This window comes from Pristiophorus japonicus, chromosome 13, assembly GCF_044704955.1.
Source record: "Pristiophorus japonicus isolate sPriJap1 chromosome 13, sPriJap1.hap1, whole genome shotgun sequence".
Lineage (NCBI taxonomy): Eukaryota > Metazoa > Chordata > Chondrichthyes > Pristiophoridae > Pristiophorus > Pristiophorus japonicus.
Genome location: NC_091989.1, coordinates 21,151,558 through 21,178,633, shown reverse-complemented (window position 1 = coordinate 21,178,633; position 27,076 = coordinate 21,151,558). Strand labels below are relative to the sequence as shown.

The following is a 27,076-nucleotide window of genomic DNA, read 5'->3' as shown; positions in this document are numbered from 1 at the left end:
GATGGCGTGGGACATCAGACTTGGATTTTAAAAGCTTAAGGATGGTAAAGTGAAGGAATGGTTGACAAAGGAGAGTGATGCAAGTAAAATGCAAGATACCAAATGGCCTCCTTTTATGCTGTACTATTTTTTTTAAATTCATTAACAGGATGTGGGCATTGCTGCCAAGGCCAACATTTATTGCCCATCCCTAATTGCCCTTGAGAAGGTGGTGGTGAGCTGCCTTCTTGAACCGCTGCAGTCCGTGAGGTGAAGGTACTTCCACAGTACTGTTAGGCAGGGAGTTCCATGATTTTGACCCAGCGACGATGAATCAACAGCGATATATGTTAAGGTGGTGTGTGACTTGGGAGGAAACTTGCAGGTGGTGGTGTCCCCATGCGCCTGCTGCCCTTGTCCTTCTAGGTGGTAAAGGTCGCGGCTTTGGGAGGTGCCGTCGAAGAAGCCTTGGAGAGTTGCTGCAGTGCATCTTGTAGATGGTGCACACTGGTGCCACGATGGTGGAGGGAGTGAATGTTTGCGATGGTGGATGGGAGCGCCAATCAAGCACTATTCTATAATTCTGTATGTGACACAACAGAAGGGAATCTGACTGAGGTAGTTTCAGTGAGGGTTCAAAAATCACCTTGAAACTTTGACCGATTTGGGGTTTAAGGTACTTCCAATGGTCCCCTGCTTCTTTACCACATGTTCAACAATAACTGACGATCATTATGACTTCATGTAGCTAGCAATAAGGAATGATGTGTTACATTGTCAGTCTGGAAACTGGCCTTATTCTGGAACACACCAAACTTTATTTTGGTGAGCTTCCAAGTTGCATTTCCCATCTGTCAATTCAACTTTCCCCAATGTATTTGGCTGCTTTGACTGGATACTCGGTTGTGTTTTTGTATTTTTACTGACCCCTCTCTATCTCTCGATCTCTCTAGTGTCAGCTGTAGCTCAGTGGGTAGCACACTTGCCTCAGAGTCAGATGGTTGTGGGTACAAGTCCCACTGCAGGGACTTGAACACACAAACCTAGGCTGACACTCCAGCGCCGTGCTGAGGGAGTGTTGCACTGTCGAAGGTGCTGCCTTTCGGATAAGACGTTAAACCGAGGCCCTGTCTGCTCTCTCAGGTGGACGTAAAAGATCCCATAGCACTATTTCGAAGAAGAGCAGGGGAGTTATCCCCGGAGTCCTGGTCAATATTTATCCCTCAAACAACAGATTATCTGGTCACTATCTCATTTGCTGTTTGTGGGAGCTTGCTTGTGCACAAATTGGCTGGCGCGTTTCCCACATTACAATAGTGACTACACTCCAAAAGTAATCCATTGGCTGTAAAGCACTTTGAGATGTCCGGTGGTCGTGAAAGGCGCTATAGAAATGTAAGTCTTTTTTCTTTCCATCTAAATTAGATATGAGAGTTAGCCGAGTCTAGGGTAAAGAAATCACCTTTTTATTCACAGCAGAATTGGCTTCAGCCACACCAGGCCACGCTGCTAATCATCAAATAAGCCAACTGTTAGGAAATAATTTGCCTTTCGGGTCAGGCGATATCCAGGTGTCCCTGGCAGCTGCTAAAATGGCGTTAGTCCCCTTGCATCTGTTACTGAGGGGCCGAGCACCTGTTTCGTGCCCTTGCCCGGAAACCTGCTAGGACTGAGCTGAGAAGGATCGGGCCTGCTCCACTCAGATTTTTGGGTTCTTGCACAGCCGTTGGAGGCCGCCACCAAAAAGGAAAGTATTTTCTTTCATACTTACCTTCATGTGGAGCCGTGGGGGGTAGGGGGAGCAGGAGCGCCCCTCCCAACTCCACAGCACTCCTGCAGCTCCTGTGACCACCACAACCCCGCCCATCCATTGCCCTCTACATCCTGCCAAAGGATTTACCGAAGGACTCTTCAAACCAGCAAGCTGCTTCTGGATGCCCAATTGGTGTCCACATGTCGACAGAAAGACGCTGATGAGGCCCAAAGCCCAATTTCGCTCAAGCCTTGGACCTCCGGTTTATGCCGTGCGCTGACCATTCTGCGCCCGAAAATGGTCTGGAACAAATTTCTGACCCAAAGTTCTGAACAAAATGAATACAAATGACATAATGCCTTTCGGGGGAAATGGAGCCAACTCCTACCTACAATCACTGAATGAACAGTTCCATCTCGGTCAGAGGCACACCAAGGGTATTATTCAATATTATTGTTAGTTCGAGGAGAGTTGAACAAAAGAAAGACTTGTATTTGTATAGCACCTTTCATAACCTCAGGACATCCCAAAGCACTTTAGAGCCAATGAAGTATGTTTAGAAGTGTAGGAAATGCAGCAGCCAATTTAAACACAGCAAGCTCCCACAAACAGCAAAGTGATAATGACCAGATAATCTGTTTAGTGGCAAATATTGGCCAGGACACTGGGAAGAATTCCTCTGCTGCTCTTTGAATAGTTACACGTCCTCCTGAGAATGTAGACGGGGCCTCAGGTTTAACGTCTCATCCGAGAGACGGCATCTCTGACATCACAGCACTAGGACTTGAACCCACAAACTTCTGACTCAGAGGCACGAGTGCATCCCATTGAGCTACAACTGACACATAAAGTTTCCACTGATAAGCAGTGATATAAATGTAAATTGTTCCTGAACATTCCATTTAACACTATCGGACAATGAAAGCCAAGCAATTGTTTTTGGAGAACATTCTCTTTTAATCTTTGAGAAAGTTCCTGCTGGCATTTCCTTATGTACAAATAAGAGCACAAATTTTGCAACTTTTGACATCTGTGTTCACACATCCAGTTTGATTTCCTTCTGCCCTGACATTAGCCTGTGCAGAGGAACTGATCTGTCTGCTTTCCTCGAGTGTGAATGCAGGGGGCAGTTTGGGGAACAGCACATTCTTCCTACTGCTCCCATGGGGCTGTGGGTGGCAGGGTTTCTTGCTGAAAATCAGTTCACGGCGTTATCTCTCTTCTCCCACATTGTGCATGTGGTAACTTCGGTGAGGCAGACCTGCTGGGCCAGTGACCTCACACTATCGCTTAACACAGACACTGCTCTTGACTAAATAAATGGAGAAAGCAAATCGATCAGAAGCAAAATGAAGAACGGAAAGCAACGCCTGCAAATCACGCAGAGCGAACGTAGAGGGAGGGTTCACTGGCATGAATGTAGGAACATGCAAAAATATATTGTTTTGAAAAAAGAAGGCTGAGAGATGACCAAATAGAGGTCTTTCAAATTATGAAAGGTTTTGATAGAGTGGATACAGAGAAAATGTTTCCACTTAAGACCATCAGTATAAGATAGTCACCAAGAAATCAAATAGGGAATTCAGAAGTAACTGGAGAAGAATGTGGAGCTCGCTACCACAGGGAGTGGTTGAAGTGAATAGTATTTAAGGGGAGGCTAGACAAGCATATCATCATCATCATAGGCAGTCCCTCGGAATCGAGGAAAACTTGCTTCCACTCTAAAAATGAGTCCTTAGGTGGCTGAACAGTCGAATACGAGAACCACAGTCCCTGTCACAGGTGGACAGATAGTTGTTGAGGCAAAGGGTGGCCGGCGGTGGGACTGGTTTGCCGCACGCTCTTTCCGCTGCCTGCGCTTGATTTCTGCATGCTCTCGGCGATGAGACTCAAGGTGCTCAGCATATTTCACAAGCGTATGAGGGAGAAGGGAATAGAGGGTTATGCTGATAGATTTAGATGAGGAAAGACAGGAGGAGGCCCAAGTGGAGCTCAACGCCGGCATGGACTGGTTGGGCAGCCTGTTTCTGTGCGGTATATCCCATGTAATTAAAAGGGTGGGTTGAAAGGGGCTGAGAGAAACCTGCAACAGCACAACTGCCGACATTGAATGTAGCAGTGAGAAGAGCTTTCAGTAGGAGAGCAGTCAGAGAGAAGATGAGGACCTTATAAGATGCAAACAGTGCTGAAATTGAGGACAAACATAACAACTTGCATTTCTGTAGCACCTTCAATGTAGTAAGATAATTAATATATTGAATGATTGCTTCCTTCAACTAAATGTGACTTGAACACAGTTAGTAGCACTCTCACCTCTGCATTAGAAGGATGTGGCTTCACGCTCCACGCCATGACGTGAGCACAAGTCATGGCGGAAAAAAGATTTACGAGGATGATACAGAAATGCGAGGTTATACCTATCAGGAAAGGATAAACATACTGGGTCTCTTTTCTCTCGACAAGAGAAGGCTGAGGGGTGACCTAATCGAGGTCTTTAAAATTATGAAAGGTTTTGATCGAATAGACACAGAGAGAGTGTTTCCACTTGTGGGGAGGAGAAAGACTAAAGGCCATCAATATAAGATAATCACCAAGAAATCAAATAGAGAATTCAGAAGAAACTTCTTTACCCAGAGTGTGGTGAGAATGTGGAACTCGCTACCACAGGAAGTGGTTGAAGCAAATAGTATAGATGCATTTAAGGGGAGACTAGATAAGCACATGAGAAAGAAGGGAACAGTGGGTTATGCTAACAGAGTTATGTGAGGAAAAATGGGAGGAAGCTCGAGTGGAGCATAAATACTGGCGTGGACTGGTTGGGCCGAATGGCCTATTTCTGTGGTGTATATCCTATAATCTAAAATTTCTATAAAATCTCCATTTTGTGATCTGCTCCATCAGAAATAGTCCAATTATTTCAAGTCTCTCCTCCTAACCATAGTGTATCATCCAGCTGAATCATAGAAATTTACGCCACAGCTGGAGGTCATTTGGCCCATCATGTCTGTGTCGGCCAAAAAAGAGCTATCCAGCCTAATCCCACTTTCCAGCTCTTGGTTCGTAGCCTTGTAGTTTACGGCACTGCAAGTGCACATAGAAACATAGAAACATAGAAAATAGGTGCAGGAGTAGGCCATTCGGCCTTTCTAGCCTGCACCGCCATTCAATGAGTTCATGGCTGAACATGCAACTTCAGTACCCCATTCCTGCTTTCTCACCATACCCCTTGATTCCCCTAGTAGTAAGGACTTCATCTAACTCCTTTTTGAATATATTTCGTGAATTGGCCTCAACAACTTTCTGTGGTAGAGAATTCCACAGGTTCACCACTCTCTGGGTGAAGAAATTCCTCCTCATCTCGGTCCTAAATGGCTTACCCCTTATCCTTAGACTGTGTCCCCTGGTTCTGGACTTCCCCAACATTAGGAACATTCTTCCTGCATCTAACCTGTCTAAACCCATCAGAATTTTAAACGTTTCTATGAGGTCCCCTCTCATTCTTCTGAACTCCAGTGAATACAAGCCCAGTTGATCCAGTCTTTCTTGATAGGTCAGTCCCGCCATCCCGAGAATCAGTCTAGTGAACCTTCGCTGCACTCCCTCAATAGCAAGAATGTCCTTCCTCAGGTTAGGAGACCAAAACTGTACACAATACTCCAGGTGTGGCCTCACCAAGGCCCTGTACAATTGTAGCAACACCTCCCTGCCCCTGTACTCAAATCCCCTCGCTATGAAGGCCAACATGCCATTTGCTTTCTTAACCGCCTGCTGTACCTGCATGCCAACCTTCAATGACTGATGTACCATGACACCCAGGTCTCTTTGCACCTCCCCTTTTCCTAATCTGTCACCATTCAGATAATAGTCTGTCTCTCTGTTTTTACCACCAAAATGGATAACCTCACATTTATCCACATTATACTTCATCTACCATGCATTTGCCCACTCACCTAACCTATCCAAGTCGCTCTGCAGCCTCATAGCATCCTCCTCGCAGCTCACACTGCCACCCAACTTAGTGTCATCCACAAATTTGGAGATACTACATTTAATCCCCTCGTCTAAATCATTAATGTACAGTGTAAACAGCTGGGGCCCCAGCACAGAACCTTGCGGTACCCTACTAGTCACTGACTGCCATTCTGAAAAGTACCCATTTACTCCTACTCTTTGCTTCCTGTCTGACAACCAGTTCTCAATCCATGTCAGCACACTACCCCCAATCCCATGTGCTTTAACTTTGCACATTAATCTCTTGTGTGGGACCTTGTCGAAAGCCTTCTGAAAGTCCAAATATACCACATCAACTGGTTCTCCCTTGTCCACTCTACTGGAAACATCCTCAAAAAATTCCAGAAGATTTGTCAAGCATGATTTCCCTTTCACAAATCCATGCTGACTTTGACCTATCATATTACCTCTTTCCAAATGCACTGCTATGACATCCTTAATAATTGATTCCATCATTTTACCCACTACCGATGTCCAGGTACTTTTTAAATGTGATGAGAGTTTCTGCCTCTACCACCCTTTCATGCAGTGAGTTCCAGACCTCTACCACCTCTGGATGTAAAAAGTTCTCCTCAAATCCCCTCTAATCCTTCTACCAATTACTTTAAATCTGTGCCCCTTGGTTATTGACCTCTCTGCTAAGGGAAATAGGTCCTTCCTATCCACTCTAGCTGGGCCCTTCATAATTTTATATACCTCAATTAAATCTCCCCTCGGGCTCCTCTGTTCCAAAGAAAACAACCCCAGCCTATCCAATCTTCCTTGATAGCTAAAATTCTCCAGTCCTGACAACATCTTCGTAAATCTCCTCTGTACCCTCTCTAGTGCAATCACATCTTCCCTGTAATGTGGTGACCAGAACTGCACGCAATACTCCAGCTGTGGCCTAACTAGTATTTTATACAGTTCAAGCATAGCCTCCCGGCTCTTATATTCTATCCCTTGGCTAATAAAGGCAAGTATCCCATATGTCTTCTTAGCTACCTTATCTACCTGTCCTGCTACCTTTCAGGTATCTGTGGACATGCACTCCAAGGTCCCTCTGTTCCTCTACATTTCTCAGTGTTCTATCATTTAATGTGTATTCCCTTGTCTTGTTAGCCCTCCCCAAATGCATTACCTCACACTGCTCCAAATTGAATTCCATTTGCCACTTTGCTGCCCACCTGACCAGTCCATTGATATCTTCCTGCAGTCTACATCTTTCTTCTTCATTATCAACCACACGGACAATTTTTGAATCGTCTCCAAACTTCTTAATCATACCCTCTACATTGACGTCTAAATCATTGATATTTACCATAAGAAGTTGGAATCTATGCTGGATGCTCTCAATGGCTTCAATGTCCATTTAATAATAGTTCCCACCGTTTTCCTGAACCGAAAGAAGTTGCTCTGTGACGATAGACAAAGTATTATACATGTCACTGCCCTAGCAGCAGTCATGATGATGCTCTCGTTTTATGGTAATCAGTTGTACAATACAATCATTTGAAGGGAAGGCATAGATGGCTCCATGGGGACCAAGGATATCCTTTGATTACCCTGGAGTCTCCAGGAAAAGAAAAAAGAAAGACTTGCATTTATATAGTGTCTTTCACGACCACCAGACGTCTCAAAGTGCCAATGAAGTACTTTTGGAGTGCAGTCACTGTTGTAATGTGGGAAACGTGGCAGCCAATTTGCACATAGCAAGCTCCCACAAACAGCAATGTGATAATGACAAAATAATCTGTTTTTGTTTTGTGGATTGAGGGATAAATATTGGTCAGGACACCGGGGATAACTCTCCTGCTCTTACATAAGAAATAGGAGCAGGAGTAGGCCATATGGCCCCTCGAGCCTGCTCCACCATTCAATAAGACCATGGCTGATCTGAAATAGCGCCATGGGATCTTTTACATCTACCTGAGAGGACAGACGGGACATCGGTTTAACGTCTCATCCAAAAGATGGTACATTCCTTAGCGCAGCATTCCCTCAGCACTGCACTGGAGTGTCAGCCTAGATTTTTGTGCTCAAGTCCCTGGCATAGGACTTGAACCAAAACTTTCTGACTCAGAGGGGAGTGTGCTACCCACTGTGCCACAGCTGACACTGGAATTAAAAATTAATCTTTGGACAAGCAATCTGTGAGAAAAATCACGAGGGCATTAAGACATTTAAAAAAAAAATCTGTGAACACTTTGGTTTATTAGTTATAAAAATATTGGAGATAGGGGCAGTTGGGTGGAAAGGCTATTTGACTGGCTGGGGCAATTGGTGAGGGGAGATCATGTGATGAAACCTCCAGGAATACATCCAACTAGAGTTAGCAACCCGAGCTCCGTCTCATGAGTCAGCTTCTTTGAGGCAGCTTCGAACAGGAGTAGAATATTAATATAATGAAAAGAAAGAAAGATTTGGATTTATATAGCACCTTTCACAACAACCGACTGTCTCAAAGCGCTTTACTGCCAATGAAGTACTTTTGGAGTGTCATCACTGTTGTAATGTAGGAAACACGGGCAACCAATTTGTGCACAAGCAAGCTCCCACAGACAGCAATGTGATAATGACCAGATAATCTTTTTTTTGTTATGTTGATTGGGGGATAAATATTGGCCAGGTCACTGGGGATAACTCCCCTGCTCTTCTTCGAAATAGTGCCATGGGATCTTTTACATCCACTTGAGAAAGCAGACAAGGCCTCGGTTTAACATCTCATTGGAAAGACAGCATCTCCAACAGTGCAACAAGATTTTTCTTGTGTTTTTTTAAATTTTAAAATATACTTTATCCATATAAAAATTTGCACAATACATTGGAAGACAGTTCAGTACATTTGGATGCGGTCAGCAATTCCATACAATACATTTGGATGCTAACGGCAGTTCCGTTCAATAGATTTGCTTGCTTTACATTTCGAGGTACATTTCAGTACAATCCAGGATACATTGTAATACAGTCATCATATTGCTTTACTAGTGGCACTATACGGTACACGGAATGGGTGAGGGTACAGTCACATTTCTTTGCAACATACATTACTAAACAGAACTTGCATTATACATGGCACTGCATAGGTTTTTTCAGATCATGGTGCTCTATGTATACAAAAAGTTTACAAGTACAGCCCGAGGGGAGTTTTATACTGATTCCAGCCCCTGGGTTTATCGTGACCGAAGAGCTTTAAACTGTGGCTCTTCCCCACCGTGACTTTGCGGCGACTGCACCAATTTTGAGTGCGTCCCTCAGCACGTACTCCTGGATCTTGGATTGCGCCAGTCTGCAACACGCAGACGTGGACATCTCCTTGCTCTGGAAGACCAGCAAGTTTCGGCAAGACCAAAGTGCGTCTTTCACCGAGTTGATGGCCCTCCAGCAGCAGATGATGTCTGTCTCGGTGTGTGTCCCTGGGAACAGCCCGTAGAGCACAGAGTCCTGTGTTACTGAACTGCTTGGGATGAACCTCGACAGCAACCACTGCATTTCCATCCAGACCTGCCTTGCAAAGGGGGAATCCCAAAGGAGATGGATGACTGTCTCGTCCACACCATAGCCAACTTGGGGGCAGAGTGCCGTGTCTCTGAAACCCCGGCTGTGCATGAAGGATCTGATGCATAGGGCCCTCCTCAATGCCAACCAAGTTATGTCTTGGTGCTTGTGTGAAAGCTCTGGCGATGAGAGGTTCTGCCAGACGAGTTCGACAGTTTGCTCGGGGAACCACCCGACAGGGTCCACCTTCTCCTTATTTCGTAGGGCGTCCAGGACCTTATGTGCCGACCACTGCTTTATGGTCTTGTGGTCAAAGGGGTTTTTTCTGAAAAACTTTTCCAGGAAGGACAGGTATGGTGCAACTGGTGTGGGAGTTTCACGGCAGCGTGGCCAGACCCATCCTTCGCAACACCGGGGACAGGTAGAACCTCAGCACGTAGTGACACTTGGTGTTTGCGTACGAAGGGTCTATGCACAGCTTAATACATCCGCACACAAAGGTGGCCATCAGGATGAGGGCCACGTTCGGAACATCCTTTCCTCCACTGTCCAGAGATTTGTACATTGTGTCTCTGCGGACACGGTCCATTTTGGACCTCCAGACAAAGTGGAAGACGGCCCGGGTGACTGCCGCAGCACAGGAGCGTGAGATAGGCCAGACTTGCGCCACGTACAACAACACCGAGAGCACCTCACTCCTGATGACCAGGTTCTTTCCTGCAATGGAGAGGGAGCGCAGTTTCCACCATCCCAGTTTTTGTGTGTTCAGCTTAAGTCCCTGGAGTGGGACTTGAACCCACAAGCTTCTGATTCAGAGGTGAGTGTGCTACCCACTGAGCCACAGCTGACAATGAGGCACATGTGGCCACCAGGATTGTAGTCAAACATACCAAAGGAACTTTAAAACAAGGCTTCAGATTCTTGTACAGATCAGTGTAGCCCCACCAAGGCTTTAAGCACCACAGTAACCTGAGTAAGTAAAATATGCAAATGAGAAGAACAAAGCAAATATTGCAGTGATGAGCCTGCAAAGATATATAGTCATTAGAGGCAATCTCTCGAAATGAGGATGACTTGCTTCCACGCCAAAAATTGATGAGTTCACAGGTATTTCAATGAAGGACCTAATATTCTAGGTCCTGAAATGCATATTGAAGGATGGAAGATGCCTATGCATGGATTTTTTTAACGTGTGCTGGCCGTTGCACACCAGCCACCACACGGGCTTTACAGTGGCAAAGATTAACCAAGACGACTGGAGACCTGCTCTGCTGCATGGGTCTAGTGCACACACGTATCGCAGTGTAGGCTGGCCCGTGCTGACCTTGTGCCCACGCTTCTTCTGGCCCCGAACTTGCGTCTCACCTGGGCCCCGATCACATCCCCCTACAATCTCTCACCGCTCCTTCGCCCCGACCTTGCCGCTCCTGCTGTACCTGCCCATGCTCCAATCAGCGACCTGGACCTTGATGACGTCCCTCTTCGCTGCCATCGCCCTCCTGCACCAGCTCGCGCTGTACCTTGCCGTGGTACGCTGCCACGCTGCCCATGGCTGCCGCTCGCCACTCCTTTTATGGCCCCGACCTGCCGCTGATGGTCTCTCGTAGGTCGGGGAGCTCCCACCATCTCCAACTCGCCAAGGCAAGAGCCCAGCGCAGCATCACTGGCGCTCGGCCCAAAAAGTGAGTGGGCAATAAGGTGGCAGATGGAGTATATTGTGGGGAAACGTGAGGTTATTCACTTTGGTAGGAAGAATAGAAAGATAGAATTTTTTTAAATGTGAGAAATTATTAAATGTTGGTATTCAGAGAGATTTAGGTGTCCTCATACAGGAAACTCAGAAAGTTAGCATGCAGGTACAGCAGGCAATTAGGAAGGCAAATTGCATGTTGGCCTTTATTGCGAGGGGGTTGGAGTACAAGAGTAAGGAAGTCTTACTACAATTGTACAGGGCTTTGATGACACCACACCTGGAGTACTCTGCACAGTTTTGGCCTCCTTATCTGAGAAAGGACATACATGCCTTAGAGGCGGTGCAACGCAGGTTTACTAGATTGATCCCTGGGATGAAGGGGCTGTCCTATGAGGAGAGATTGCGTAGCTTGGGCCTATACTCTCTGGAGTTTAGAAGAATGAGAGTGATCTCATTGAAACATATAGGGGGATTGACAGGGTAGATGCTGAGAGGTTATTTCCCCTGGCCGGAGAGTCTAGAACTCGGGGCATAGTCTCAGGATAAGGGATTGGTCATATAAGATTGAGATGAGGAGGAATTTCTTCACTCTGAATCTTTGGAATTCTCTACCCTAAAGGGCTGTGGATGCTGAGTTGTTGAGTATAAGCAAGACTTAGATCGATAGATTTTGGGGCTCTAGTGAAATCAAGGGATATGGGGATTGGGTGGGAAAGTGGAGTTGAGGTCAAAGATCAGCCATGATATTGAATGGCGGAGCAGGCTCGAAGGGCTGTATGGCCTACTCCTGCTCCTAATTCTTATGTTCTTGTGTTCTTATGATTGCTCCTAGTGCAGTTTTGAGTGTCTTACACACAAATTAATGTCATAAAAATTAGTGTTGTTACTATTTAATATCCATATGACCTTTTTCATGTCTCATTTTAAAAGATAAACACCACTCCATATTAGGTGGTTTTGCAACCAGAATTGTTAAGTGATATTTTCCATTGTACATATTACCAATATTGTTTTATGTCTTGCGAGAACTTTCTCTCACTCCTCACATTCCCCTGATATTAATAACGAAGGGTATTATTGCCATCTAAAATTCTGTCTATCTCTTCCAAAGTTACCGTGATGTGTCGCATTTATTGCTGAGGACTGCCTATACATTTACTGTTATTTCTTCGGATGAGAGGTTAAATCGACGGCACGTCTGCTCTATCAGGTGGATGTCAAAGATCCCATGGCACTATTTCGAAGAAGAGCAGGAGAGTTATCCCCGGTGTCTTGGCCAATATTTATCCCTCAATCAACATAACAAAAATAGATTATCTGTGTGCAAATTAGCTGTCGTGTTTCCTACATTACCACAGTGACGACACTTCAAAAGTGTTTCACTGGCTGTAAAACACTTTGGGACGTCTGGTGGTCCTAAAGGCGCTATAGAAATCCAAGTCTTTCTTTGTTTTTTCTTATTGCAGTGCTTTCTTTGTTAACAGAAGTTTGCCAGTTTCTCATGAAGACAATGGCCCTTTAAATAATAATACTCTGGTTCCAACCTACATTATCTCACCACATCCCTGTTATGTCCCTAACCCCGTGTTGCCTGAAATCTCCCCTCAAGTATTTCTTTGGCCACCTCAGGAGTGGAACTACAACTTCCGTCATGCTGTTCGGCGCGAACGCATGCGCACTGTCGGCACATTCCATTGGGGGAACCCATACCTCCATGACGTAATCGTCGGATTCGTCAGTCTTTGGAGGAACACCCCCCCCTCCCATCCAATCTCATACCTAAAGCAGTCTGGTGACGACGAACTTTATGAAATAATAATTAGTCTTTCGAAATGATTAGGAAAAAAGAAAGAAAATTAACTTAGCAGTGTTGCAATCGAAAGGCTCAATGTCTAAAGAGAACAAAGACTACAAGTCCCTGGGTGCTTTGCGACAAAGGGGGCGGGGCTGGCGCGCCGTGACGTATGAGCGTCATGGACGACGACGCCGACAAACAACAACGTCAACGTCACGGGCGAGGGTTGAAGAGAAGGTTCAGGATCAGAGAGGAGTCAGAGCTAGAGGCAACCGGAGAGTGAGTGAGGGGGGAAAGAAGAGGAAAGAGTGAGTGAGTGAGAGAGACAGAGAAAGAAAATAAATAAATAAATAAATAAATAAATAAGAGTGTTTGGAAGAAGAAGAAGAAGAAGAAAAGAAGAAGAAGGAGGAAGGAAGGAAAGAAAGAAGGAAGGGTGGCGGTGGTCGAGGGGAGCACCCTGTGAGGAAGGGGTGGGGGGGGGGAAACAAACAGCCGCCATCGCCGAGCGATCATTAAAGTGAACCCCACAATCTGGCAGAGAATCACCTCAGAGCCTGAAGAAGACAAAGTGGCGTCCGAGTGAAGAGCGAAGAGAGGGGGTCCAATCCCCTCAGAGCGACACACACAGTTTGCCCCCCTCTTGGTTTTTGTTGTTGTTGTTGACTGAATATAGATCATATTTTTTGCAACCCCCTCCAAAGGGATTTCGCCCCTCGATTTGCACCTGAGAGAGTTTTGTTTTCTGTGTGTGGTGTACGCGGGCGTTGGAGGAAAGACAGGCCCGAGAGAAGGAACTACAGCCCGCCCGCTCGCTTCCTCAACCGCACCAACATGTCCTCCCCGAGCCCCGGGAAAAGGCGAATGGACACCGATGTGGTCAAACTGTATCCTTCCGACAAGCGAGCCTCCCCTCGGAGAGGCTTCAGCAACCAACGCTCTCTCCCTCTTTCCTCCCCTCCTCCTCTTCTTTGTCTCGCCTGTTAATTATCGTGTCAAATGCGCCGTTTGTTTGTGTTGAAGGAGGATTTTATTTTTGTTTTTATTATTTTACATATTGCACCGCAGGCTCGGCCCATCCGTGGCTATTTTATATATACTATGTCTCTAACCGTGTGTAAATAGGCAGCTGACACGGTGGTTTTAGGTTGGGATTTTCTGAGGGTTTTGTTTGTCAGCTCCTCAAGATGTGCAATGGTTTATATCAAAAAAATTATGTGTCAACATCCAAATGGTGATGAATTTCAAGGTTTCCTCTTTTTTATTTTGAAGTTGAATTCTCTCTATGCCCAGTGTTGAGTTTTTTTATTGGGGGGTTTGGCGGGGGGGGGGACGTTTGGGTTCGCCTTTTGTGTGTTAGGAATTTTTAATTTAAATTTGTGGCGTTTTCAGTTCCGAATTTGAGATAAGATTATGGTTCTTGGTCGTTGAGGGATTTTATTTTAATTTCAAATTGTTCTGATGCTTGTTAGGCCTTTATCTTTGAAAAAATCCAACCCTGTTATTTTTGTGTGTCATATGTTTGAAAGCCAGATTTAACGTTTCAACAAACGATTTATGATTAAAAGGCAGCGTCACATCTCAAACCTTGTTTGTATGGTTTCAGCTACAAAAGAGGTTGGGGATTGTCTGACGTGTATTTCCAGGGTATTTTTGGCCTGTTGATCTGTCTAGGTTTACTTGGGAGGGGAGGGGGGGGGGGGGATGGGGGAGAGAAAGAGAAAAACTGAAGGAATTCGAGTGGCGATGTCAACTCTTATAATCGGGTGATATTTTAATGCTCCATTTATGCCATCCTAGCTGATCGAATGCCTAATGTGTAAGGTGCTGCATAACGATCTTTGTTGTTTTTTTGTTCGTGAATAATTTTACATTTTTTGGTGTTTCCTGTGCATGTTTTGGAGTGCTGGCTTGTAAGGGTCATTTTTGTCGCTTGTTTAAAATGTATTGGAGCGGATTTATTGATTTTTTTTTTTCCTTTTTTAGAAAGGGGGGGGGTTGTGCAACGAATATTTTACATTTAATATCTTGTTACCCCCCCTCACCCATTTTGGGCTTGTGTTTTTATATATATATATATATGGTGCTACCTGCTGGAACTCGTTGGACAGCAACTGTTGGTCCTAAAGCGAGCTGCAGAGAGCGATTGGCTGCACTGTTACCAGCCGGAATTGGGTTGGAGGAGGAGCTTACTTAACACACAAACACACACACCAGCTGACACCACAAAAGAAAGAGTTGTACTTAGACGGCTAGCTCTCTTGTTGTGGTGGTGGTGGTGGGGGGGGGGGCACACACAAGTGACAAATGACTAATAAACAACAGTCCGCCTTCCCCTTGTGGGGTTCGCGACCAACTCTTTCCCCAGAAAAATGCCAGAACCGTTTTATATTAAAAAAATGGAATGATGTAATGTTTTGAACAAGTTTTAAAGCTGTCATTGCAAAGGCTACTTGGTGTGTATTATGAAGGTCATTAGTTGGAGGTTGATTCTATCATCTTGGGTTACTTATTCTGAGCTGGCTGCTGTTGTCTTTCTCGTATAAAATTTTCTGTTTAAAGGGTCAGTACTGCATATAATTGAAGAAAAATGCTAAAACATTTTGTCATCTTGCACGCTGGTTACATTTTAAAGCTTGTCTGGTCCCTTTTATTTAAAAAAAAAAATGTTTGAGCATTTTCTGTGATTATGTTTGGCCAGAGGACAGGCTCTCTGCCTATTCCCAGACCTCTGCCAATCTCCTCTGTCAGCGACTACTGGGGGGTGCTAGAGATTTTGTTCCCCCCCCCGCCCCCCCCAGGTTTCAGTCTTTACTCCGTGGCACCAAACGGCAGTGCCAATGCTCAATGTCACTGACCCGTTCTGTCCTGTCTCTTTAGCTCATTTAATTACCTCTGTATTTCTGCAGCCACATTTGGAAGGCAACTAGGTATGCCATTTCTCTTTGTCCAGCATAGTTGGTAGGTTTTGCATAGAGGTGGCTGATTGCATGATGCAAAGATCTGTATTAAATAAAAACAGAAAATGCTGGAAATACTCAGCAGGTCAGGCAGCATCTGTGGAGAGAGAAGCAGAGTTAACCTTTCGCCAAAGGTCTGTATTGTCTTGCTTGGTGTTGAACTCATGATTAAGTATTGTGCCAGAGCAGGTTTGAATATATGGGTCTTGTATCGTAATTGATGTATTCCTTTTAAAGTAATACTAAGACACCTCCGGCTCCCCTTTGTGGTGCTGCATTATGCTGAACTGCGACCGGTTGTTTTGGCAGAATGCCGCAGTTGGCTCCGGAGATGAAAGCGGAAAAGAATTTTGTGTTTGGTCACTGATTGATTTAAAAAGTATGGTGGGTGAGAACAGGGTCAGGCTCAGTTGTGGTGATGTCCCTCACTGTCATCTGTGAGCTGAATGGTTTCACAGGCCTCTTCCAGCATCTGTGGGACCACACCCTACATCACTCATCCCTCCTTGGTGTGAGGGAGGGAAGATGGGGGAGAGAACGAGAAAAATAAAATAGAAGTGTGTTTGTTATAATTTTAATCTTCCTTTTGAGGACTTTTATATATAAAAACACAATTTTCTCACCTGATGTCCTGAAGGTGTTGACTCTTGGGGTGATGACTCCATGGGCAACTGATTCCAGGTTGGAGCCTAGACATTGAATGCAGGTGGTCTATTTAACTGTTCAGGATGCTGCGCCTGTGCTGGATTCTGTTCTCTCTGCTGTATACATATGGATACTTTCCATTAGGACTTGTTCTTTAGTAATAAAAGCCTTGGTTGGTTTCTTCCCAGTACTGAGTGCTCCAACTGGTTAAGATCTGCCAACATGGCAGAGGTTGGGAATCAAACTTGGACTTTCTGCTCTGTATAATATGTGTACTATACTGGGTGGTGCCTCTGTCACTAGACCATTATTGATATTTCCAGTGCAATCATCCTTTTGTATCAGGGTCATATTGTCTTTACTGTTGGCGTCTGCACTTGTGTCCCTTATCAGTGGAAAGGACCTAAAATGGAATAAGATGAGCCTTTGAAATCACAACAAACTGACTGAAACCCAAGACACTTCACAAAGGGACACCCAGCAGGAATTTGATGAGTGGAGAATTAGTGTGGGTCATGATAGCTGAAGTCTGCCATCGATGGTTGAGTGGGGGGAGAGCAGAAGGAGGAGACGACATTGGAGCGCAAAGACCAGAGGGCCTGAACAATTAAAAATAAATGATGAATGGCCTGGAGATCCAGGAGTGCAATTTTATCTTGGGGTTCAGAGAGTAGTTTTAAACTACTCGAATTCTCTCTTGCAATGTCCAAAATCATCTAACCCACCTTGATCAGTTTGCTATCTTGTAATCCCTCCCATGTGCACCAGGTGCCAAGACTAGAAGCAACTCCTTCTTCTTGGGCAGTACCCCAGAGTCCAGGATGATTTGCTTCCACACTAAAATGAGTTCTAAGGTGAGATCTATAGTCTCTCACAGGTGGGGCAGATGGTGGTTGGAGGGATGATGTGGGTGGAGTGCTTGATTTGTCGTACGCTCCTTCCGCTGTTTGTACATGGCTTCCGCCTGCCCTCAATGAAGAGACTCGAAGTGTCTGGTGCCTTCCTGGATGTTTCTCCTCCACTTTGAGCGGTCTTGGGCCAGGGATTCCCCAAGAGTCGGTGGGGCTGTTACATTATTTTCAAGGAGTCTTTGAGGGTGTCCTTGAAGTGTTTTCTGTCTTCCTGGGACTCGCTTGCTGTGATAGGACTTGGAATAAAGTGCTTGTTTCGTGAGTCTGGTATTGGGCATGCGGACAATGTGGCCTGTCGCGTCCCTAGGAGCTGATCGAGCGTGGTCAGTGCCTCGATGGTGGCCATGTTGACCTGACGGTGTGCCTATCCTGCCAGTGAATTTGCAGGAATTTGCAGATGCAGCATTGGTTGTACTTCTCCTGTGCTTTGAGGTGCCTACTATACATAGTCCATGTCTCTGAAGCATATAGGAGGGCGGCTAACTCTACTGCTCTGCAGACCATGAGCTTGGTATCGGGTTTGAGACCCTGGTCTTTGAACACTCTTCTCCTCAGGCGACCGAAGGCTGCACTGCTGTTGGACTTCGTCATCGATGTCTGTCCTTGCTGATAGTAGGCTCCCAAGGTATGGGAAGTGGTCCACATTGTCCAAAGTCTCGTCATAGATCTTGATAATCGGGGATCAGGACTGTGTGGTGGGGGCAGGTTGGTAAAGAACCTTTGTCTTATGGATGTTTAATGTAAGGCCCAGACTCTCCATCATAGGCAGTCCTTCGGAATCGAGGAAGACTTGCTTCCACTCCAAAGTGAGTTCTCTGGTGGCTGAACAGTCCAATACGGGAGCCATAGACTCTCACAGATAGGACAGACATTCGTCGAGGGAAGGGGTGGGTGGGGCTGGTTTGCCGCGCGCTCCTTCCGCTGTCTACCCCGACCTCTTCTCGGTCTTTGCGTTGAGACTCGAAGAACTCAACGCCTTCCCAGATGCACTTTCTCCACCTTGGGCGGTCTTCGGCCAGGATCTCCCAGGTGTCAATGGTGATGTCGCACTTTACCAGGGTGTCCTTGTAACGCTTCCACTGCCCACCTTTGGCTCTTTTACCATGAAGGAGCTCCACATAAAGCATTTGCTTAGGGAGTCTCGTATCTGGCATGTGAACTATGTGGCCTGCCCAGCGAAGCTGATCGAGTGTGGTCAGTGCTTCAATACTGAAGTTGTCGACAATGGTTTGGAGTCTAACCTCCTGAGTGTGCATAAACGCAAGTGTCGTCTGCATCAGGTGCCAAGACTGGAAACTACTAAGTAGGCAGTGGGTACTTACCAAGTTTCATTAATGATGTTTGTCCAAGCTAATGTTCTTAAATAAATGGCAATATATATTTTGTCTAGTTTTGGAATGTTGTGTGTGTTTCATGGGAGGAGAACAGAACTGGTTGATGCAAGGGATAATTAGTACTTTTTGCATTATCGCGCAGTGCTGTTTGCCAAAGGTGACTGAGAATGTCATTCTGCTACAGACCTAATCGAGACAGGAAAATAATTGAACATTGGAAATACTGGGCTGTCCAAAGGAAAAATGCAGCTTGTGTGATATGCATGAATTGCTGGTTCTGCTGCCGTGTATGCAGGTTACATAGCAGATTGAATTCAATTGTGATTCATGAATTCGCTTAAGCTCCTTCAGTATTCATACAACACCTTGTCCACAAAGCCATGCATTTGTGGGATGTTATCAAGTTCTCGGCTGATTCACATCCCTGCTGTTAGCAGCATTTCAATAAAGTGTGAAATGTTCTTACTGTACCTAATTGACCTGTGGGGGAACAACACTGAACAATATAATACATTTTGTCTTTTCAAACTGGGATAGTGTCTGGAGAGAGCTTTTTGACCTGTAACAGTAGGGTGAAGTTCTGGTGGTTATAGGTCTGTTGTGTGGTGGTGATGCGTAATTTGAGATGACCAATGAGTGCACAAGAAACCTATTGGCACAATATTGAACCATAGAAAATAGGTGCAGGAGTAGGCCATTCGGCCCTTCGAGTCTGCACCACCATTCAATAAGATCATGGCTGATCATTCACCTCAGTACCCCTTTCCTGCTTTCTCTCCATACCCCTTGATCCCTTTAGCTGTAAGGGCCGTATCCAACTCCCTCTTGAATATATCTAACGAACTGCCATCAACAAAACTCTGCGGTAGAGAATTCCACAGGTTAACAACTCTGAGTGAAGAAGTTTCTCCTCATCTTGGTCCTAAATGGCTTACCCCTTATCCTTAGACTGTGACCCCTGGTTCTGGACTCCCCCATTGGGAACATTCTTCCTGCATCTAACCTGTCCAGTCCCGTCAGAATTTTATGTTTCTGAGATCCCCTCTCATTCTTCTAAACTCCAGTGAATACAGGCCCAGTTGATCCAGTCTCTCCTCATACGTCTGTCCTGCCATCCCAGGAATCAGTCTGGTGAACCTTTGCTGCACTACCTCTCTAGTAAGAATGTCCTTCCTCAGATTAGCAGACCAAAACTGAACACAATATTCCAGGTGAGGCCTCACCAAGGCCCTGTACAGCTGCAGCAAGACCTCCCTGCTCCTATACTCAAATCCCCTAGCTGTGAAGGCCAACATACCATTTGCTTTCTTCATCGCCTGCTGCACCTGCATGCCAGCCTTTAATGGCTGATGTACCATGACACCCAGGTCTTGTTTCACCTCCCCTTTTCCTAATCTGCCGCCATTCAGATAATATTCTGCCTTCATGTTTTTGCCACCAAAGTGGATAACCTCACATTTATCCACATTATACTGCATCTGCCATGCATTTGCCCACTCACCTAACCTGTCCAAGTTAAGTGAGATTTTCCTATAATGTATTGATACCACATGCTAAATAAGCCTGGTAATGATTATGCAATGCATGGGGAAAAATAAGCAATTCTTTTGAATCATGCTGTTTGTTTTGGGGTCAGATCAGCCATGATATTGAATGGTGGAGCAGGCTCGAGGGGCCAAATGGCCTATCCCTGCTCCTATTTCTTATGTTCTTAAATGAATGATCCTCTTTCTGTGAGTACTAGAATAACTTGACACTGATCGTATGACTGCTGGTTGAATTTAAATGGCACTTCTCATTTTTCCTGCAAATGCTCATCGTATCCTTAAGACTTTGCCTCCTTGCTGGGGTAAAGCTGTGTGCCCAGCTTCCCTCTGGTACTTTGCAAAGTGGACATTCTTCATTTGTAGGCGCAGATAATGAATGTTGGTAGGCTTACAGCTAAGCCTGATCCTGTCTTTGCCAAGCATCTGCATGTACTGTAAGGATCTCTGGACCGTAATCAAGATCGGAGCCATTGACAATTTTATTGTCAGTACCTGAGGGCTTTTGTAGTCCCAGCTGATGTGAGCCAACTCTGGGTAGACCAGGGATTGAACCTGGTCAGATATGCTCATTGTCATTAACCAGCTGAGCCATTGTGGAACCTTATTTCTTTGAACATCATGCACAGTTGCTGATCGGATGTTTCACAGGTGTTTGCGGTCATGACGTTTGTTGGACATTAAGGTTTTATATTGGCGGATGTCAGCAGTAGGTCAGAGAGACATTGTTTTATCAGGACCTCTGAGTGCATTGGACTGCTTGGGGTAAAGTGTTCAACTTGATGATTCATGTTTCTGTAAATTTCGGATGCCAATTTCATTTTATATCTTGTTCTGTGTGGTTGAAATGTTAAATGTCTGTGCTGTGTTGGTTGGAGCCTTGATGTCAACTGATTTTGTTTGTACAGCAGTGCATTCGAGATAACCTCCACACTTGGTTTACCTTTCTCCAATGGGAATGAATGGAAGTTAGAGGGATTGGTAGAGCAGAGGAAGAACTATTTTCGAGTTTTTAAAAACTGTCCCTGCCTGATGATAAAATGTACTGCTTCCAAGTCAAATGATGCAAGGTTGAAAGGCAAAAGAAGAGTGATAACACAAGATTAATGAGTGGCCAGGAAAGCAGTAATGATAGAGAGCCCATTAAAGGCAGTTGGAGTTGTGCATACCATCCCTGGATCTGTGACTGTAAAAATGATTCAAGTTTTGCTCTAGTATCATCCTTGGCTCAGTGGTACCACTCAGCTCTGAGTCAGAGACCATGGGTTCAAGCCCCATTCCACAGACTTAAGCACGTAAACTAGGTTATCTTTGAGTACAATGCAGTACTAAAGGAGTGCTACATTGTCGGAGGTGCGTTTTTTTGGATGAGATGTTAAACTGAACCCTGTCTACCTATTGGGATGGATGTAAAATATCCCATGGCAGTATTCGAATTAGAGCAGGTGAGTCTTCCTGGTTTTCTGGCCAACATTTATTCTTCAACCACCACTACTAACAGATTAACCAGGCATGGGTTAGCTGCTGCATTTGCCTACATAAGTAACTATACAGGTCATTGGTGTTCATTATTTTAGTTCACTTTTTTTTCCTGAGGGAAATTAATCTGACTTCATGTTGAATGGGCTGCAAGTGGGATTTGAAAGCCTTTAGAATAAAACTTTTCTTGCAGTTCTATACTGTTTCATAGGATACCATTTAAATGGCAATTCTAAGTGCTGGAAATTGCCAGATGAAATCCCACCTTTAATGTTTAAGTGGAAACTTGTCCTCACATTGGAGGCATTTGGACAGTTGTTTATTGAAGGACAGTTCGCTATGGAGGGATGACCCAATACGTCCTGCTAGCCGCTCATTGAATTCCTCCGATGGAGTCAATTGAGCTTTGTACCACTGAGAGCCACACCTTTTTGTAGAAAGAGGCTGTGTGTTATGCAAGATGTAGCATTGAAATAGTGAACAGATAGCTTGACTGAATACGTGTTTTAAAAACAATCTGTTTTCTTTCTCCCTCCCCTCTTTCAAAAAGAGGTGGCCAACCAATTTTTTTTTTCTTTTGGAAGATGTGAACCCTTGTTTCCGAGACCGCACAACAGTTGTGGCATCCTGCTCACAGGATTCCCAAATGCTGCTCTGAACTGGTTGCGGGGAGCTGCGGTCTAGTGATGACTCCTACTATGATTTCTTCTCTTTGTCTGTTAAGCTAGCAGGCAAGTGACTGTGCTCAACACAACACTTCCCAAAGTGATCCAGGTAAAATAGCCATCTGTGTTCTGAAGGATCCTCGCAATAAACCCATGCCTGCACCACTCTCATCACTGGTGTCCTAGTGCGTTTCTGCTTTGCTTTAATAGGATGGCTATTAGGCCAGAAAATAGGCATTTGATGCCTTAGTCTTTCCTCTTGGAATTATTCAATAGAAGAGTTTTAGTTAAGGCAACTGGCAAGGCCAACACTGAACTGATCCATAATAAGACTGATTGTGTGTGTGTGGATGTCTGATGAGGGTAGGGCCAGGCTTGTCAGCGCAGCTCTGCTGTTTAATTGGCCTACTGTAGGCTTGTGTGAGGAATGGTTGTACTCCAGAGGTGGTCAACTCCTTCACGTGGGGAAAGGAGCAAATTGGTGGAAAATGGAGGGAGGAAGAGAAAAATAATTGTCAAGGGCGTTCGTATTAATAAGGTTGCTGTAACAAAGGTAATTGAGCAACAACGGCGGAATATTTATTCGGCCTTGTATTTTATTCTTAAGGTCTATTGCAATATATAAAACCATGGTATTGTTAGTCATGGTTACAATTGCAAGACACATTGTGCCCCCTCCCTCCCAATTAACTGCATAACCCCCAAAATTGCCAGGGAGTACTTGTCTCCCGTTAGTTTTTGTGTGAGCAGACCTGAGCTGCTCAATTGTGCAGTTGCTTGTTTTCATGTGACCTTTTGTTGCAGCGATCTATTTCCTGCTGTTTCTTTGCATTGTTTCCATTTAGTTTCCAGATCAGTCCTCCACCACCACCAGCACTTTGTAGTGTACTCTATACTGTACAGAGCAGTGAACCGATATGAGGTTGTCCTGCGAGACTTCTCGAAACACCACAATGACAGGTGACCACTTCAGTTTAAAAATGAGATTTGCTTCCAAGACCAGCACTGCATTTCAGAAGTAATCCACTTCGATGTTTTGATGTGATGAGGCTCTTTACGAATGCAGTCATTTCTGTTCATGTCCACAGTCCGGATCCACAAACTGGTAATGGGCTGATTCTTGGGAGGGACAGCAACATGGAAGGCTATTTAGATACACGATGATTGCTTGTCCCAACATTCAGCAATTAAAGTGGAGGCACTGCGCTTCCAAGAAGAGGTTAAACACTGCCTGAATAAAGGCTCACTTCCCAGATAAAAAAATTATGGTTCATCAGTATAGGGATTAATGATGCACTGATTAGCATACTGTCATAAATCATGCTGTGACCTCCCTAGTATATAAATGAGACTATGGAGCTATTAACATCACAAAACAAAGATATGCATGCTGATTGTGATGGGATTCAGTGGGATGTAACGGTTGAGCCTCACAGAATTTTTCCCTCCCATTACCCTCCTTTCTTGAAGACATTGACTAATTGCTGAGATATGGTTGCATGGCTACTCGACAGCCTCTGGTACTCTGACCACTATCAGGCTATTCTGGGCGGGGGCGGGGTTGCGGTAGCATCACTGCCACTCATTTTACAACAGTGGTCACTGAAAAGAGGAGGCTGAGAGGAGACTAAATTGAGGTGCATAAAATTATGAGGGGCCTAGCTAGAATGGATAGGAAGGACCTATTTCCCTTGGTCGGGAGGTCAATAACCAGGGGGTATCGATTTAAAGTAATTGGTAGAAGGAATAGAGGAGAGTTGAGAACCTTTTTCACCCAGAGGGTGGTGGGGGTCTGGAACGTACTGTGTGAAAGGGTGGTAGAGCCAGAAGCCTTCATCACATTTAAAAAGTACTTGGATATGCACTTGCAGAGCTGTAACCTTCAAGGATGCGGACCAAGAGCTGGAAAGTGGGATTAGGCTGGAGATGCATCTTTTTTTGGCTGGCACAGACACGATGGGTCAAATGGCCTCCTTCAGTGCTGTAAATTTCTGTGAACATATTTGAGTGGAAGTGTAAACTTGGCATCAGGGAGTATACATCTGTGTTTTGTTTTTAAATTCTCTCTCTTCTCGGTGTCTTGGGGTCAATTCCATGGAAGGCAGGTGACCTCTGGAACCTCGCTGAGGTGACCACTCTTCATGTATGAGCCTCGATGGTGAGTGTTGTCAAGTGGCAGCTGATTGCAGATTTGTCCTCGCCTGTCGCCACTTGCTTTCCATCATTCATCACTGAATTGTAATTAGCAGCAAGATCTCTTTCTCTCTGACCCTCCTCCTTGTAACTCAGAGATGCTGAGGTAATTTGCAGCGCCCCAACTGCTGCTCCGGGTGAGATCAGTTAGCTCAACACAAGTGCATGATTGCATTTGGGATCTTCCAATCTGTGTGGTTCAGTTCCACACATACTGCACTAATCAAGTGAGTTACTGAAGGAGCTGAACTATGTTTTTGGGAATCGGGAACCTACATATGGGATATGAGTCGGTTGAGAATTATGGTTGAGGTAGACATTGGTGTATAGACATTAAATTCTCAACCCAAAGCAACACTAGTAATGTGGAGTTAATGAAAGTTTTAGTTAAAGCGCAAATTTATGGTTGTCTTACACTCTTGTGCACCATTACTGACTGATGTTCCAGTCCATGAGTCACAGACTTGTTTCCCATCCTCGTTTTCAAATTGCTCCATGGCCTCGCTCCTCCCTATCTCGGTAACCTACTCTAGCCCTACAACCCTCCAAGATCTCTGTGCTCCGCCAATTCTAGTTTCTTGCGCATCCTCACTTTTAATCGCTCCACCATTGGCAGCCGTGCCTTCAGCTGCCTAGGCCATAAGCTTTGGCATTCCCTCCCAAAACCCCTCAGCCTCTCTACATCTCTCTCCTCCTTTTAAGATGTTCCTTAAGACCTCTCTTTGACCAAGATTGTACTAAAACCTCCTGGCCAGTATTTATCCATCAATCAACATCACTAAAATAGATTATCTGGTCATTATCACATTGCTGTTTGTGGGAGCTTGCTGTGCACATAGTGGCTGCCACGTTTCCTACATTACAATGGTGACTACACTTCAAAAGTACTTCATTGGCTGTAAAGCGCTTTGGGATGTCTGGTGGTTATGAAAGACTATATAAATGCCTGTCTTTCTGTCTTCCTGTTGAAGTGCCTGGGGAACTAATGTTTTACTACGTTAAAGGTGCTATAATGCAGGTTGGTGTTGCATCCTAATGGGTGGGAGGGAGGAGGCAGGATAATAGTAGAATGTCTTGTTCTAACCACACTATTGCACTGTCTGTTGGTCTGCATCGTGTCACTGGTATGGATGATCTGTAACATGTCTGTGGTGCTCAATTGCTAGCAGTGGCTATAAAGAAAAGGAAAGACAAAAAGCAAGCTAATGATTGGAGTGCCAGCCATGGTGTTTTCAGTAACTGATTCTACTGGAAGCAAATTTCTACCAGTTTATGGTACAGTCTAACTCCTCCATGCCCCAGTTTATTCTGCCTTTGTTGTTCCAGGTTTTACTGGTCCCACAGCATTGGATATTCGACTCATTAAGCCTGCTTCTCTGTTTTGTCTACCATGGCAGTTCTATCTTTTTAATCCTAATTCCTCATCTTTTCTCCATCACTTAATACCCTTCCTTCCAAAGTAAATAACTTGTCTCTCTTTTCAGCACCTCCGTTCGTTCTGCATTATAACCTTCAGGAGCAGTACATTCCACGTTGTTGCAACTCTTTCATGTGAAGATGTGTTTCTGGATTTGCTTTTAACCAGCTTTGTTTGAGTTTAAAGATTGTGTCTCCTTGATTCTAGAGTCCCCTACTATTGAGAAGTAATTTCCCATGTACCCTGACAATTCCTTTCACTATTTTGAATACTTCTGTCAAATCACACCTCTGCTGCCTAACCTCGAGCGTAATATGCAAGTCTAGTTTTAAGTGTTTTTTTGGGGGAGGGAAAGAAGCGTTTATCAAGGCGACACAATCTTATAATTCAAACTAAGTCAGTTGAACTAAAATATATTAAAAGAAAATCTCCACATGGCAAGGTTGCAACAGAGCTGAGGAATGGATGGGAACCATTAAATGGCCCTTGGGTGATTTGCTCAGTGCCCCTGTCCTTTTGACAGCTAAGCATGCCACATAAGAATTCGTTTCCAAACCCTCACCTATTTTCCCCCTCCATCTCTACTAAGGTGTTGACTCTTATGAGAAACACTTTCATTGGCTCAAACAGCTGCCTGCAACCATATCCAGGTCGATGACAGGCTCTTTGGGATTGCGGAGGGGAGGGAGAGGGCCATCACAGTTTAACCTGATGCCACACTCCTAATTTCCACAGGTGTTTGCTTGCCTCAGTTGGTAGCATTTTCTTTCCCCTCCCCCGAATCAGAAGGTTGTGCGTTCATGTTTCAGTCTAGGATGTTGGCTCTCCATTGAGGCTGGGGAACAAGAAGCACTGCATTGTCGGAGGTGCCACCCTCTAGGTGAGATGTTAAACCAAGCCCCTATCTCCCTGTTCAGGTGGAAGTTAAAGATCCCATGGTACTGTTTGAAGAGGAGCAGGGGCATCTCCCAATGTCCTGGTCAACCTTGTTCCCTCAACCAAAAAGGTAGATTAACTGTGAAAATAAGCTGCTGTGTTTGCCTATGTGACAATTGTGACTGCACTTTGAAAAATTATTGGAGTAAAGGGCTTTACGATGTTTCTCAGAGACGTGATGGAGCGTTCTGTAGTTTCACATCGTTTAAATCTTTCTTTAGGAGCACTTTCCAGCAGGGGGAACTGAGTATTGAGCAGGAACTCAGTGGTTTCTCCTTTCAGCC

The 27,076-nt window shown here is 45.0% G+C and overlaps 1 protein-coding gene across 2 annotated transcripts in view; it reads left to right on the top strand.

The window, feature by feature from the left end:
* The first annotated feature begins 13,168 nt into the window (after nt 1-13,168).
* Nucleotides 13,169-27,076, top strand: part of ube2h (ubiquitin-conjugating enzyme E2H (UBC8 homolog, yeast)) — a 156,241-nt gene continuing 142,333 nt past the window's right edge. Inside the window, exon 1 of one of the 2 annotated variants that reach the window (XM_070897211.1) lies at nt 13,169-13,595. In XM_070897211.1, coding sequence (XP_070753312.1) covers nt 13,543-13,595 — 53 coding nt within the window. In that variant the 5' untranslated portion in view covers nt 13,169-13,542. Of the gene's footprint in view, nt 13,596-14,464; nt 14,528-27,076 lie in introns of those variants that run through there. The other variant, XM_070897213.1, reaches the window with a different exon arrangement.